Below are 16,686 nucleotides of genomic sequence, written 5' to 3' on the forward strand. Positions count from 1 at the left end.
GAGCCCAGGGTGGGCCTAGAGCTCTCAAACTGTGAGATCATGACCTGAGCTGGTTGGACGCTTAACCTACTGAGCCACCCAGGTGGCCCTGAACATTTTTAACTTTTACTCAAGGTCATCTTTTCACAGTGCAGATTGTCTTAGGATGCCTTCCCATCCTGAATTTATTGGCCAATCACACAGTTCTCTGCAGTCCTGTCTGCAGCAGGAGATAATAAGAGATCTAGCTAAAGCCTGTGATTCCTAAACTTGCTTTACTATAGAATGGGCCTTGTGCCTGCTGGTGCAAACCTAGAGTTACTAGCCAGGGTGTGAGAACAATCCCTAAGGATCAAGGACACATGAGTCAAAGACAGAATGCATGAGTCATTAGATAAAGTTACCATTGACTGTATTGTTTCTAGGCTGCTAGTTAATCTATCTGGTGGTTGTGGTCTTCATTAGGAAACCTTAACCTATCAAAATGGATTTGTTGTGTTGAAAAATTATTGATTTTATCTATTGACCCAGCAGTTTCACTTTTGGGAATTTTATGAAATGCTCTAGGCAAACATGCAAGATAGACTTATAAGGATGGTTTGTCATAACATTATTATAAAAACAACAACAACAACTTGGAAGTATCCTAAGTCTATTAATAAGGAAATGCCAAATGAAAATTTAAAATATTTCTAAGTTGGGGTACCTGGGTGGCTCAGTTGGTTAAACATCTGACTTCAGCTCAGGTCATGATTTGCGGTCTGTGGGTTTGAGCCCCACGTCAGGCTTTGTCCTAACAGTACAGAACCTGCTTGGGATTCTCTCTCTCTCTCCGTCTTTCTCTGCCCCTCCCCTACTTGTACTTTCTCTCTCTCCAAATAAATAAATAAACTTAAAATATTTACAGGTCAATCTCATCACAAAATGAGAGACCACCAGGGGCACCTGGGTGGCTCAGTCAGTTAAGCATCCAACTTTGGCTCAGGTCATGATCTCGTGGTCCCTGGGTTTGAGCCACATGTCAGGCTCTGTGCTGACAGTTCAAAGCCTGGAGCCTGCTTCGAATTCTGTTTCCCTCTCTCTGCCCCTCTCCCGCTTGCACTCTGTCTCTCTCTCTCTCAAAAATAAACATTAAAAAAATTTTTTTAATATACTGGTCTCCATCTCCAATAGACACAGAATGTTTAAAAAAAAGAGAGAGTGAGAGAGACCACCAGATATTATGTGTATTATGTGCCTCCTGATGGGTTGCAGGAGAAAGTTTCATTTTTTGTGGGTTTTTTAATGTCTTTTTAAAATTTATTTTTGAGAGAGACAGAGACAGAGACAGAGTATGAAGGGCAGAGGGGCAGAGAGAGAAGAAGACACAGAATCTTAAGGGGGCTCCAGGCTCTGAGCTGTCAGCACAGAACCTGATGCAGGTCTCAAACTTATGAACTGCAAGATTATGACCTGAGCTGAAGATGGATACTAAACTGATTAAGCCATTGAGGTACCCCTCTTTTGTTTTTGTTTTTAAGATTTTATTTTTAAGTAGTTTCTACACCCAATGTCAGGCTCGAACCTACAACCCTGAGATCGAGAGTCACATGCTCTGGGGCATCTGAGTGGTTCAGTATGTTGAGCATCTGACTTTGGCTAAGGTCATGATCTATTGGATCTCTTGGTTCGTGAGTTTGAGCCCCATGTTGGGCTAGCTGCAGAGCCCACTTATCTGTGGCCCTCATCTGTACTCTCTCTTTCAATCTAAAATAAACATGGGAAGGAGCGCCTGGGTGGCTCAGTCGGTTAGGCATCCGACTTCGGCTCAGGTCATGATCTCACGGTTTGTGGGTTCGAGCCCCATGTCGGGCTCTGTGCTGACAGCTCGGAGCCTGGAGCCTGCTTCAGATTCTGCATCTCATTCTCTCTCTGTCCCTCTCCCACTTGTATTCTGTCTCTCTCTGTGTCTCAAAAATAAATAAATGTAAAAAAAAATTTTTAAATAAAATAAAATAAAATAAACATGGGAAAAAAAATCTTAAAAAAAAAAAAAGAGTCATATGCTCTGGGCACCTGGGTGGCTCAGTCAGTTGAGTTTCTGACTTCAGCTCAGGTCATGATCTTGTGGTTCTGAAGCTCAAGCCCTGTGTCAGGCTGTCTGCTGTCCCCACAGAGCTGGCTTCAGATCCTGTCGCCCTCTCTTCCTGCCTCTCCCCCACTTGCGTGTGTGTGCTTGTTCTCTCTCTGTCTCTCTGTTTTTCTCTGTCTCTCTCTCTCTCATTCTCAGACACACACACACACACACACACACACAAATAAACAAACATTTTTATTTTATTGTTTTTTTAATTTTTTTTTTTAATGTTTTATTTATTTCTAGGAGAGAGAGAGAGAGAGAGAGAGCGTGAGCAGGGGAAGGTCAGTGAGAGAGGGAGTCACAGACTGAAACAGGCTCCAGAGGCTCTGAGCATAGCAGTCAGCACAGAGCCCGATGCGGGGCTCGAACCCATGAACCGCGAGATCATGACCTAAGCGAAAGTCGGACGCTTAACCGACTAAGCCACCCAGGCGCCCCTAAACAAACATTTTTAAAAAAAGGCACATGCTCCACCAACTGAGCCAACCAGGTATTCCTGCAATAGGAAGTTAACAACATTACCTAAGAAGTGTTCTTGCCAGAAAATCAAACTTGATCTGAACAAGCACAGATCTATCAGTTCTCAGAAAACACAGTGACTAGAGGAATATATCGATGGTATAATAGGGATGCAAGCAATCAAAGTCAGGATGTAGAGGAAATGACCTGTTTTTTTCCCAACAAACAAGTAGCAAGGACAACTGTAATAGATTAAGGAAGACTTCAAACAGATGTATCAAGCAAATGTAATGCATAGATGGTGTTTACATCCTGATTCAAAACAATGTAAAACAATGCTACTGTAAAAAGAAATTTAACACTGACTGGATTTTAAGTAATAATAATGGTTGTGGGGGCATCTGGCTGGCTCAGTAGGTAGAGCATGTGACTCTTGATCTCAGGGTCATGAGTTGGAGCCCCATGTTGGGTGCAGAGATTACTTAAAAAAATTTTTTTATGGGGCGCCTGGGTGGCTCAGTCGGTTAAATGTTTGACTTCGGAGGGGCACCTGGGTGGCTTAGTCGGTTAAGCGTCCGACTTTCGCTTAGGTCATGATCTCGCGGTTCGTGGGTTCGAGCCCCGCGTCGGGCTCTGCGCTGACTGCCAGCTCAGAGCCTGGAGCCTGTTTCAGTCTGTGACTCCCTCTCTCTCTGACCCTCCCCTGCTCACGCTCTCTCTCTCTCTCTCTCCTAGAAATAAATAAAAAAAAAAACATTTAAAAAAAATAAATAAAAAAAAATAAATGTTTGACTTCGGCTCAGGTCATGATCTCACGGTTCTGGGTTCAAGCCCTGCATCAGGCTCTGTGCTGATGGCAAGCTCTGCTTCAGATTCTGTATCTCCCTCTCTCTCTTACCCTTCCCTGCTCGTGCTGTCTCTCTCTCTCTCTCAGAAATAAATAAGACATTAAAAGAAATTTTTAAAAAATAAATTAAAAAAATTTTTTAAATAATGATTGTTACTTTTTCTAGGTATAATGATATGGTGGTTATGTTTTAATTTATTTTGTAAATATTCTTTTTTTTTAAGTAATCTCTACCTCTAACATGGTGCTTGAACACTTGACATCAAGATCAAGATTGCATGCTCCACTGACTAAGCCAGGCAGGTTGCCCCATGGTTATGTTTTTTAAAAATCCTTTGCACTTAGAGATATCATATTTATGGATACAATAACATGAGGTCAAGAATTTGTTTCAGGGGTGCCTGGGTGGTTCAGTTGGTTAGGCATCCCACTCATGATCAGGTCATGATGTCACGGTCATGAGATCAAGCACTGCATTGGTCTCTGAGCTGAGAGTGGAGCCTTCCTAACATTCTCTCTCTCTTTCCGGGGTGCATGGATGGCTCAGTCAGTTAAGCACCTGACTCTTGGTTTTGGATCAGGTAATGATCTTATGGTTTGTGGGTTTGAGCCCTACATCGGGGTCCACACTGACAGTTTGGAGCCTGCTTGGGATTCTCTCTCTTTGCCTCTCCCATGCTTGTGCTCTCTCCTTTTCTAAAAGTAAAATAAATCTTTAAAAAGGAAGAAGAAGAATTTGTTTTAAATAATTCAGAAGCTTAAGGGTGCCTGGGTGGCTGTCGGTTAAGCGTCCGACTTCGGCTCAGATTGTGATCTCACAGTTCGTGAGTTGGAGGCCTGTTGTCAGGCTCTCTGCTGTCAGTGCAGAGCCTGCTTTGGATCCTCTATCCCCCTCTTTCTCTGCGTTTCCCCTGCTTGTGCTCGAGTGCACCCTCTCTCTCTCTCTCAAAAACAAACATTTAAGTATGTCAGGTTATTGGGTGACTGGCTATTATCTATCACTCTTCCCTACTATCAGTAGGTCTGACTATGTCTTGTGCATTCTCACATCTGTTCCCATTTGCTATATGTGAGAAACTACAGTATAAAGGTTATGGGAGTGAACGGCATTTAAAAAAATAATAGTAATTCAGAAGGTTACATTTTTTTACAGCATTATGTTGATAATTGTTGAAGCTGGTAGATGAATATATGGGGGGTCATTATACTAGTGTCTCTAATTTTGTAGTGTTAGAAATTTTCCATAATAAAAAATTTTTAATGATATGTACAAGTAAATATATATGTTCTTTTTTTTTTAAGTTTAATAATTTATGTTTTGAGAGAGAGAGCGTGCACACAAGCTGGGGAGGTTTAGAGAGGAGGGACAGAATCCAAAGCAGGCTCTGTGCTGTCAGTATAGAGCCTGATGCAGGGCTCAAACTCATGCACCATGATTTCATGACCTGAGCTGGGAGATCAAGAGTCAAATGCTTAACCCACTGAGCCACCCAGACACCCCTATGTGTTCTGACATAGAATGATTGCTCAGATAATATTATTAAATAACAAAGTAGTTACAAACCACCTTCTAAAGCAGGATCTGTTATAAAATTCATGTCTATATTGAGGTATAGGAAAAACCTAAAATGTTGTCAGTATAATGTCAATAGTGGGTCTCTTGGCAGCAGAGTTTCAGTGACACCTTGTATCTTCTTATCAAGTCCTTAAAATGCCCCCCACCAGTTTTTTTTTCAACATGTGCTGATTGTGAATAAGCACTTATAATAAAGGATAGTGGACAGAGAATATTGATGCTCCTTTGCTCAAAAAGACTAAAACAGGGGCACCTGGCTGGCTCAGTTTGCAGAGAATGCGACTCTTGATCTCCAGTCTTGAGTCCAAGCTCTAGGTTTGTTGTAGGGCTTACTTAAAACAAACAAACAAACAACTATGGGGTGCCTGGGTGGCTCATTCAATTAAGTGTCCTACTCTTGATTTCAGTTCAGGTCATGATCTCACAGTTCGTGGGTTTGAGCCCCATGTCAGGCTCTCCTCTGGCAGTGTGGAGCCTCCTTGGGATTCTGTCTCCCTCTTTCTCTGCCCCTCCCCTGCTTGCACTCTTTATCTCTCTCAAAATAAAGAAGCACTTAAAAAATAAATTATTACTTAACATTATTCAAACCTTCAAAATAGGGTCAATAAATTCAAGGAGACTGTGATTAATTTAGTTTATAATTCAGCAACATTTGCTGGGCAAAACTATAATGGTATATGTGGAGAGTGGAATGGATTTCTCTTAAAATAAATAAACAAATATTAAAAAAGAAAAAACTAACTAAAACATTCATTTCCCTTTCCTTTGGTATGAAGTTTCTGTTAGGCCAGCTAGCTCATTCATCCTTTCAAATCAAAGGGCAGTTTTCCTTTTCAAAACTGTTCTCAGTCAAATAAGAAATTACAACAAACTCCTGTCAAAATAGTCTTCTCAAAATTCTTCCATGATCACACCTCTCCATAGGAAGCCTGGCTTTCTGGGATCTTTCCAAGCACAGACAAATACAGGATTGTCCTAAGAGACACAGAAACTTATGGGGAGACTGGGTGAATTCCTTTGGGCCCGTGAATCCAGCATACACCCAGTAGGGGGAGCAAGAACTTAGTTCCCAAACTCTAGAGGTATCACTTCTGCATAAACTCAACATGGAGTGTGAGCAAAGATACACACAATACATGCTTTAGGGGGCAAGCAGAGCTGTAATGTCAGTCTTTTGGGGAAGGGTTTTTTGTTTTGTTTCTGTTTGTTTTGGGGGGTTTTGTTGTTGTTATAATGAACTTTTCAGAGTAGCAATCCTTGAACCAAGCTCCCCTTTACATTTATGAACAGATACAATTTACAAAAATATACACACACAACTTCTCAAAAGTATGTGTGTACTGTGCATGCCATGTGGTTTAAAGTTAGTCAGGAGGCAGCTTGGAGAAAGAATGCTGGATCTGAGATTGAAGTTCTTAGTTAAATCCTTTCTCTAATGATTAACCAGCTCTTTGGCTGTAAGCTGTTTGAATCTCTCTGGGCTGATTGTGAACTTCAGTGATAAGGGATGTGAAGGTTCTTTGAAATAGAGCACAGCTATAAAGCGTTCTCAGGGCTCCGAACAGCCTGAGCCATCTGTTGAGATTTCACAGTCCCAGGAACATGGCAGATCTCCCTTCCAGAAGCTCAGTCCAAATAACCTTGACCACAGGGCAGCCAGGAGCCTGAGTAACACTCGCTGGTGTTTACTTAGACAAAAAGCTGCAAGTCCTCAAGCATCCAGTCAGTTTTTTACCTAAGCAGGAACCACGAGCCTCTTTATCCCTCCTGGTTGCAACCTCCCCTTTTAACCACAGACAGATGAGAGACTTAGCTATACTGCCCACATGGGAGTAAGAATCCATGTGTGACACTTCCCCAAAGACACTGGAGACCTAAACCACCCTGGAGAGAGCTGAAATCGGCCCTGTGAGACACAGAGGCAGCTTCTCAGATAACACTAAGAATTCTGCTAGGAGCTGAGCTGGTAGAATTGGAGGAAGGCCTCAGGGAAAGAGGCATTGGTACTCATACTTCCCCTACTCCAACTTCTGGCCCAGCTGATCAGGGTTAGGGGGTGACCATCAGGGCCTTTCCCCCACTAGCAAGGCCTTAGCAGCTACAGGTCCAGGTTGGGTCCACCATGTGTTTGGAGTCAGGTGCTGATTTGTGTCTTCCCTGCGTTCTTGCCCAGTCCCAGGGCTCTGCACCTTCCATAGCTAGCTGTGGCTCCATTTGGGGACAGTAGTTTTCTGCAGGGGCTATTCCTCAGCAGGGCAAGTTCAGGCCTACAGGAACTGGTTTAACTTGCTTCTGAGAGTCATGACTCCACCCCAGACTCCTTTGGCTTCAGGGAAGGGAGTTGGAGGGGTGGAGGAGGAGGAGACAAGATACAACTAAAGGGAACCATCAAGTCAGGAAATCCCTGGAGAAGTAAGTTTACTCTGAGGGAGGAGAGGGTCCCCCAGGCTTCCCTGAGGTTCCACCAACCTATCTCTTCACAGGTCCCAGGACAGAGACTCCAGCCTCTCCTATAGTCAGCGTCACTCCTGGTTCTCCAGGATGTTGTGCTCTTAGAGAATTCTTCCCTGCCCATCACCACTGCACAGGAGCAGTCACCTAATGGTCAGGACTCACCACCTGTAAAACTAGACTCCCGTTCCTCAAGGTCAGGACTGGACCTGTTGTCCGAATCTCCACCAGGTCTGTGTGGAGTCAGCCCCTGGAAGCATACATCCACCTCTCCAATCTTCTGTTTCCATCAGTGTATGACAGTTCAGTGCCCCAACTTTCAGCTTTCTTGTTGTATCTTATGTTCCTGGCGATTTTGCTGTGTCGCACACCTCAAGGCCAAGTTAGGAGGGCATAAACAGCATTGTTTGAAATCCCAGTAACTTAAATGATGATGAATATGTTTTCCTTGTCCCTGGCTTCTGATTATGTATGGCCAGTGGAGACTAGGAGGAGGGAGAGGGCCGTGAGAGTGTTTAGGCCCCAGCATACACTCCACCTTCCGAAAAGCAGAGTCCCTGCAGACCTGTTATTTTGGCTCAGGTCATGATCTCATGGTTTGTGGGATCGAGCCCCATGTCAGGCTCTATGATGACAGTGTGGAGCCCCACTTGGGATTCTGTCTCCTTGACCCCCTCTCCCCTCCTTGTCCTCTCTCTCTCTGTCAAAATAAATAAACATTTAAAAAATAATAAAAATAAAATAAAGTAACACTTTTTTAAAGGCTTCCTCGGGGTGCCTGGGTGGCTTAGTCGGTTAAGCGTCTGACTTTCGCTTGGGTCATGATCTCGTGGTTTGTGGGTTCAAGCCCCGCGTCGGGCTCTGTGCTGACTGCCAGCTCAGAGCCTGGAGCCTGTTTCAGTCTGTGACTCCCTCTCTCTCTGACCCTCCCCTGCTCACTCTCTCTCTCTCTCTCTCTCTCCTAGAAATAAATAAAACATTTTAAAAAAATAAAAAATAAAAAATTAAAAAAAAAATAAAGGCTTCCTCATATCAATAAATGGCCATTTCCCAGTGCGGTGTGTGTGTGTTTAGGTGTAACTTATGTAAAATAAAATGCAGACCTATTAAATATTCAGTTCATTGCATTTTAACAGTGTATACACCAGGCAACCACCTTTCAATATAAGACACAGAACATTTCCTTGACCCCAGAAAGTTCATTCAACCCTCTAACCAGTAAATTTCCATCATGGCTCCCAACCTGCCTTCCCCCAACCACTTTCTGATTTCTTTTCTTTTTTTTTTTTTTAATTTTTTATTTATTTCTAGGAGAGAGAGAGACAGCGTGAGCAGGGGAGGGTCAGAGAGAGAGAGGGAGTCACAGACTGAAACAGGCTCCAGGCTCTGAGCTGGCGGTCAGCACAGAGCCCGACGCGGGGCTCGAACCCACGAACCGCGAGATCACGACCTAAGCGAAAGTCGGACGCTTTACCGACTAAGCCACCCAGGCGCCCCTACTTTCTGATTTCTTTTTAATGTTTATTAATTTTTGAGAGAGAGATAAGAGAGAGAGACAAAGGAAGAGACAGAGTAAGGGTGGGGGAGGGGCAGAGAGAGAGGGAGACACAGAATCCAAAGCTCCACGCCGGGCTCTAACTCACAAACCTGGAGATCATGACTTGAGCCAAAGATAGACGGTTTACAGACTGAGCCACCCAGGCGACCCTCTGATTTCTTTGAAGTCAACGGTGTCTCAGTCTTCCTAGTTGCTCAGGCCGAAAACCCTGAAGTCATCATTGACTCATCTTTTGCTCTCACATCTGACATCAGCATTTCCTGTCAGGTAGATTTCAAAACATATCTAAAATCTAACTGCTTCAAAAAACTGTGTGTATATATACATAGTTGTATCATATATATATTTGACAACAAAATACAATAAAATAAAACCTACCTGCTTCTCATCAACTCCACTGCTGTATCCATCTTCCAAGCCACATCATCTCTCACCAGACTGGTCTCCAGCTTCCTCACATTCCCATGCTCTCCCCCTACAGTCTATTCAAACAGCTGCCTGAGTGATCTTTTAAAAATGTAAATGGTCGGGGTGCCTGCGTGGCTCAGTCGGTGAAGTGTCTGACTTCGGCTCAGGTCGTGATCCCACAATTTGTGGGTTCCAGCCCCACGTCCAGCTCTGTGCTGACAGCTCAGAACCTAGAGCCTGCTTGGAATTCTGTGTTTCCTTCTCTCTCTGCCCCTCCCCTGCTCACGCTCTGTCTATCTCAGTCTCTCAAAAATAAATAAATGTTAAAAGAATTGTTTTTTAAAAAAATGTAAATGGTGATGATACACCTGTGTAAAACTCTCCAATGCTTACTGTTTCTTAGAGTAAAATGGACCTCAAAGTCTCTACTATTTATTTGGTCTACAAGGTCCTCTCCACCTTTTGGATCTCAATCTACTCTTCACTGGCTTACTAGGCCCTAGCTAAGCCAGACTCTTTGATGTTCCTCTGAACGGACAAGCACATTCCTACCACACAGCCTTGTCCTTGCTGGTTCCTCCACTTAAGATGCTCTGCACCTGACTCACTCATTCAGTCCATTCAGTTTTCTGCTCAATGGTTATCTTATAGAGACTTTCTCAGATTGCCCGTGCAAAATAGCCTATTTTCCTCTTACACTCTGACCCCAGACTACTTATGATTTTCCCTAGTCCTTAACACCTCACATTTATTTGTTTGCTGTTTGTTTCTCCCAATGGTTGTGATAGTAAAATGTTCAACAACTAGCTCTCTAAAATGTATGAACGAATATATATATGCACAATTTTATTTATAAACTTTACTGATATAAAGTTGATAAGACACAATTTGCAAATAATAACAAAACATACTTTTTATTGTAAATTCCATATATTCACTGAATGCTTTTGTTGGTGTTTGCCAGATTCTTGTAACCATAGCCAATCTATCTTGCAACAAATAAATGTAGCTCCAACATAAATGTGGTTGATATTTTCACTTATATGTGGGGTATTTTCCAACACCATCAAGCAATTCCTTAAGTTTCAGGTGTACCCAGACTGGGTATTCTACAATTTAACTCAATTTTGACACTATCTACTTGTGTCAGTCCTGCAAGATTGTCCCTACTTCAGATGCCAGCTGCAAGTCCAGGTTGTCACTCTTGCTTTTGACTCACCTGTTGTAAACCAGAGGTTCCCACAACCTCCTCTTTGGGTTCAGTGAACTGTTAGTACAGCTCACAAAGCTCAGGGAAATATTTACTTACATTTACTAGTTTATTATAAAGGATAGGGGCACCTGGGTGGCTAGGTCAGTTAAGCACCCAACTCTTGATTTCAGGCTCAGGTCATGATTTCACAGTTCGTGAAATTAAGCCCCACATCAGGCTCTGCACTTACAGTGTGAAGCCTGCGCGGGATTCTCTTCCTCTCTCTCTGCCCCTAACCTACTCACTCACTTTCTCTCTCAAAATACATAATTAAATTTAAAAATTAAAAAAATTAAAATACTATCAAGGATATTATAAAGGATACAGGTCAACAGCCAGATGAAGAGGTATACAAGGCGAGGTCCAGAAGGGTCCTTGAATACAAGAGTGAAACTGGAATGCACTACTTTCCTAGCAGATGGAGCTCATCAAATCTTCCCTTTATCCTTTGGTCAGTGGGTGAAAAGTTCCAACCTTCTAATCCACTAGGTCTTTCTGGTAACCAGCCCCATCCTGAGGCTATGTAGAAACCACCCCCTCCCCCCAACTCACATTAGCATAAACTCAGTTGAAAAAGAAAAGGCTTCTTTTGAATAACAAAAGACATTCTGATCACTTGAGAAACTACAAAGGTTTTAGAACTGTGCTGGGAACCAGGGACCAAATATATACATTTCTTATGACACAGGGAAGTAAAGCAAAAGTTTAGGAACTTCACTCATTTATTAATGAAGTGACCAACTTCCTTGCCAAATTGAATAATAGCTTTTGTATACTGGAAAAAAAGATTTAATATTTCTGTATTCACAGTGTAACAGGTATAAACATGACACAATTTTAAGTTTAATTTGCATGATTAACGTATTTTGTCTCTTTCTTGAGTCCAGTGAACAAAACAAGTACTGATTTGTAGCATTTGCTGATTCCTGTAGTGTAAATAATCCCAACATCACCTATTTTAAACTATCAACATGATGTTACTGAACACAAGTAAGGAAGAAATGCACAGTATAGTTTTCTACTGCACCTATACAAGAGCATGTATAATAGTGAAACTTCTAGAAGGAAAAAAATTTGAGTATTTTTTCAAAACAATTTTATTTATTTATTTATTTATTTATTTATTTATTTATTTATTTCTGAGAGAGAGACAGCGTGAGCAGGGGAGGGTCAGAGAGAGAGGGAGACAGAATCTGAAACAGGCTCCAGGCTCTGGGCTAGCTGTCAGCACAGAGCCGGATGCAGGGCCCAAACCAACAAACTGTGAGGTCATGACCTGAGCCAAAGCGGAACGCTTAACCGACTGAGCCAAACAGGAGCCCCACAATTTTTTTAAATTTTAGAACATGAGCAAGGAGAGGATAGAGGGAGAGAAAGAGAACCTTAAGCAGGCTCCACGCTCAGCACAGAAACCAACATGGGGCTCAATTCCACAACCCTGCGATCATGACCCGAGCTGAAATCAAGAGTCAGACGCTGAACAAACTGAGCCACCCAGGCACCACATGAATTTGAGTATTTTCTTCCTTTATTTTTAGTATAACTTATTTAATTTTTAATTTATGTAATTTAATTTTTGACAACTTGCAAAATTCCTGAAAATCTAGCAGCCGGCTCTTATGAGCCCACAGCTCCAGCACACTATGTTTTCCTTACTAGGCTGTAAGCTCCAGAGGATAATGTGTAGTGAACTCAATAAATGCTTTTTGAATCAATGAATGGAGGTAATTTTAGTGGAATTGGTTCCTTGCCACCTAAAGTGCTTGACTAAATTTTGGTAAGGGGACGTAGGGGAGTGAGCACCATTTGAGCTATTATGCCTTGTCTAAGGAAATCTGGAAGTAGGTTGCATAAAGGGGGTAAATTTGTCAGGGAAGCTTGAAATCTCCAGATTGGGGATGAAGAGAGTGGAAATGTCCATAACATTATCACTTCAGTCATCCCCCACAACACCACCCTAACTAATTATTATTATTACTGTTGTTGTTACTATTATTTTAATGTTTGTTTATTTTTGAGAGAGAACATGAGCCAGGGAGGGGCAGAGACAGAGGGAGACAGATGATGTGAAGTTCAAACCCACAAACTGTGAAATCATGGCCTGAACCAAAGTTGGATGCTCAACTGGCTGAGCCACCCATGTGGTAGGAACCCCTCCCTATGGAGAAAGAAAAAAATGAAGAAGAGAGGAGAGAAGACTTCAGGGTTACCTAGATATGGGTCCAGCTGCCTACATCCCCCATGTTCTTGTAAACTGAAACAACTTAATCAGACTGCATGTTTATGTGTGTTACCATATATGGGAGACAAAGAAATAGAAAATGTATAAAAAAAACTATGCCATATGATGTGGGCCGATCAGTTCTTTTGGGTACGAACCCAACTGAGCGGTGCCGGCATGAATAAAGTTGCTTCCTGGAAAGAAAAGCCTCGGTGTCACGACTCTCTGAGCGAGAATCTTGCAACACCCAGGCACCCCCTCCCCCAACTACTAATTTTAAAAAACACATTTCTGCTTACATCTCTGACAGGTCTTGCAGCCTTCAAGATAAAATGCTAAATTTTATCTAGGCCCTTCACGTTTCCACCTTAATCTCTATCACTCCATTCTTTTTTTTTTTTTAATTTTTTTTTTTAATGTTTTATTTATTTCTAGGAGAGAGAGAGAGACAGCGTGAGCAGGGGAGGGTCAGAGAGAGAGGGAGTCACAGACTGAAACAGGCTCCAGGCTCTGAGCTGGCAGTCAGCACAGAGCCCGACACGGGGCTTGAACCCACGAACCGCGAGATCATGACCTAAGGGAAAGTCATGACCTAAGGGAAAGTCGGACGCTTAACCGACTAAGCCACCCAGGTGCCCCTCTATCATTCCATTCTTAACCCCATATCCAACCTTACCAAGCCATTCACCTTCCTCTGAACATGCTTTACACTGTTCTGTCAGCAGACCTTTGCCTGTGCTATAGTCCCTGCCAGGAATGCCCTTCTACTACTTTCTAACCCAGGGAAATTTCCATCTTTTCACATCCTGCTTGCATAGTTTCTCCTCTCTGATGCTTAGCTGGTACCTCATGCCCTCTGGCATAACTAATTTTCTATTTCCATATACTTAAAGAATTTACACTGCAGAGATGTTGGTCAAAGGGTACAAACTTTCAGTTATAAGACGGATAAATACCAGGGATCTAAGGTATAGCCTGGTGACTATAGTTAACAATTCTGTATTGGGTACCTCAAAGTTGCTATGAGAGCAGAACTTTAATGTCCTCACCATAACAACAACAAAATGGTAATTACATGAGATAAAGCATTTGTTGACTAACTTTATTGTGGTAAACATTTAGCAATATGTATGTATATCAAATCATCATATTGTTATTGTTTCTTGGCCTTTTAGCTAAGATCAAGTGCAAATCATCATATTGTACGCCTTAAATTTGCACAGTGTCATATGTCAACTAGAGCTCAGTGAAGCTGGGGGCGGGGGGGAAAAAAAAGAATTGACGTTATCTGTTTCCTGGCCAGATTATGAAAGTCTTGAGGACAGAATCTGATTCACTGTCTCCCATCACTTAATATAGTCTCGATCATTTATCTAGCAGGCAACAACAAGGGGCAGCTTAGGGATAGGAAAGTTTAACAGCTAATTTCTCTGGGCCTCAGAGCTCCTCTTTAAAAGAAGGCTAATGTTTCCTTGCCTGCCAGGAAGTTGAAGTTGATGAGCTCATAGTCATTTCCCAGATACATGACCTACTTCACAATTTTCCCTAGAGCAGAGCCTCGTATCAAAAATGTTGAGAAGCACTGTGGTTTTATCCTTTAACAAAAAGGCATTTGATCTTTAAGAAGACAAGATTAAAAAATAAATAAACAAATGAATAAATAAATAAACCAACAGGTGTAGCCATTCTGTCCCTGCCAAAAGCCGTAATGAACTATCTTTGGCCCTGAACAGGGCCCAAGCTGCTGGGAGATTAGTGTTTGGCTGGAGAAATGTCAGGAAAGTCTGAGCTGAACAGGTTAAGCCCCCTCCTTCCCTCCTTCCACAGCCAAGCAGGGAATTATACTCATGTTTATCAGAGCAGGTTTCTCCTGGTGACTACCATGTGTATGTTCTTGGAAGCTCAACAGGAAAATTTTGCTTAAGTTCATTTAGTAATTACAAATTTACATGGGGCCTGGCTGGCTCAGTTGGTAGAGCATGAGACTCTTGATATCCGGGTCCTGAGTTCAAGCACCATGTTGTGCATAGAGTTCACTTCAAACAAACAAAACAAAACAGAATTGACATGCAAGTGAGTGCTCAGTGAAAACATTCTTTATGTAGGGGCGCTTGGGTGGCTCAGTCAGTTAAGCGTCCCACTTCGGCTCAGGTCATGATCTCACGGTTCGTGGGTCAAGCCCCGCCTTGGGCTCTGTGCTGACAGCTAGCTCAGAGCCTGGAGCCTGTTTCAGATTCCGTGAGTCTCTCTCTCTCTCTGACCCTCCCCTGCTCATGCTGTCTCTCTCTCAGAAATAAATAAAACATTAAAAATAAAAAAAAAAAAAGAAAGAAAATATTCTTTATTTAGCGACCACAGCTGGCCCACCCTTGAGTTGGCAGAACTGGTGTCACATCAGCAGAGGATCTGAGGGGGTGGCCTCCGCACCTAAAATATCTACCCCTCCACCTGTCACTCAGTGTCTCTGAGGAGGCCTTTCTGCTTCTAGAGACCCTACTGACATTCCAGTTCCTCTGGAAAGAGCATTTTAGCAGGGATTAGTAACAGGAGGAAATAAATTCTTTAGCCTAACATTCAACACATTATACAATCAGATGCTACTAACCTCTATAACTTTATCTTCCACTACATTGATCCCAAAGAACTTTACCTTAAGCCAAACTGGTCTTTGAGCCTACCTTGCATTTATTTCCTCTCTGCCTACTGTTAACACAACTTCCCTTGCCTGGAATTCCTGCCTGCCTGAAATATCTTGTCATTCATCCCCCTCTAGACTGTCTCTCTTCCTTTTCTCAGTAAATGTTTATTTATCACCTACTATAATGAAGCTCTGTTTCAGGGATTTTTTTTATTCATAGCACCCAGAACAGAGCAGGGCATGTAGTAAGCATACAATAAAACTTGCCTCTTACTCTGCTCATCTGTAGAATTTGTTAGATTCTATTTGGATATGCAGATGACTGGGTGTAGGTTTCTCTATCTCTTTTGTAGGCAAAATGTAGAAATACAAGAGGGAATTTTACAAGATAACTGTTTGAAAGCATCACTCTTCATTTTAAAAATATTTAATGAGGGGCACTTGGGTGGCTTAGTTGGATAAGCATCTGCCTTCAGCCCAGGTCGTGATCTCATGGTTCCTGAGCTCTAGACTCACATCGGGCTCTCTACTGTCAGTGCAGAGCCTGCTTTGGATCCCCTGCCCCCTCTCTTTATGTCCCCCCCACACACACACTCTCGCTCTCTCAAATTAAATTAACAAAATTAAAAATTTTAACTCAGTCGGTTAAGCATCCAACTCTTGATTCCGGCTTAGGTCATGATCTCACAGTTCAGGAGATTGAGCCCCATGTTGGGGCTCTCCCTCTCAAAATAAATAAATTTTAAAAATAATATAAAATCTTTAAAAACTACTTCGTTTAAACAATAATACTTCAGAATTACTCTTGGTAAGTAAAAGTAATTTTTGTAAACATTTTGCACTAGGCTGGCACTTCACACAGTATAAAAATTTTAGATTTTTTTCCCTTCTCCTTATTTATTCCCTAAAGTTTATTCATTTATTTTTGAAAGAGAGGCACCTAGGTGGCTCAGTCGGTTAAGTGTCCAACCGGCTCAGGTCATGATCTCACAGTTCGTGGGTTCCAGCCCCACACTGGGCTCTGTGCTGACAGCTCAGAGCCTGGAGCTTGTTTCGGATTCTGTGTCTCCCTTTCTCTCTGACCCTCCCCTGCTTGTTCTCTGTCACTCTCTGTCTCTCAAAAATAAACATTAAAAAAATTTATTTTTGAGACAGAGAGAAAGCACGAGTGAGGGAAG

At 42.3% G+C, this 16,686-nt stretch overlaps 1 protein-coding gene across 1 annotated transcript in view; it reads left to right on the forward strand.

Moving 5' to 3' along the window:
* Nucleotides 1-8,027, forward strand: part of DCAF12 (DDB1 and CUL4 associated factor 12) — a 50,034-nt gene extending 42,007 nt beyond the window's left edge. The window contains exon 8 of the mRNA XM_039247080.1: nucleotides 7,464-8,027. Within this exon, the coding sequence (XP_039103011.1) occupies nucleotides 7,464-7,582 (119 nt within the window). The 3' untranslated portion in view covers nucleotides 7,583-8,027. The remainder of the gene's footprint in view (nucleotides 1-7,463) is intronic.
* The last annotated feature ends 8,659 nt before the right edge of the window (nucleotides 8,028-16,686 follow it).

This window comes from Hyaena hyaena, unplaced genomic scaffold (genome assembly GCF_003009895.1).
Source record: "Hyaena hyaena isolate Hyena2069 unplaced genomic scaffold, ASM300989v1 scaffold_289, whole genome shotgun sequence".
NCBI lineage: Eukaryota > Metazoa > Chordata > Mammalia > Carnivora > Hyaenidae > Hyaena > Hyaena hyaena.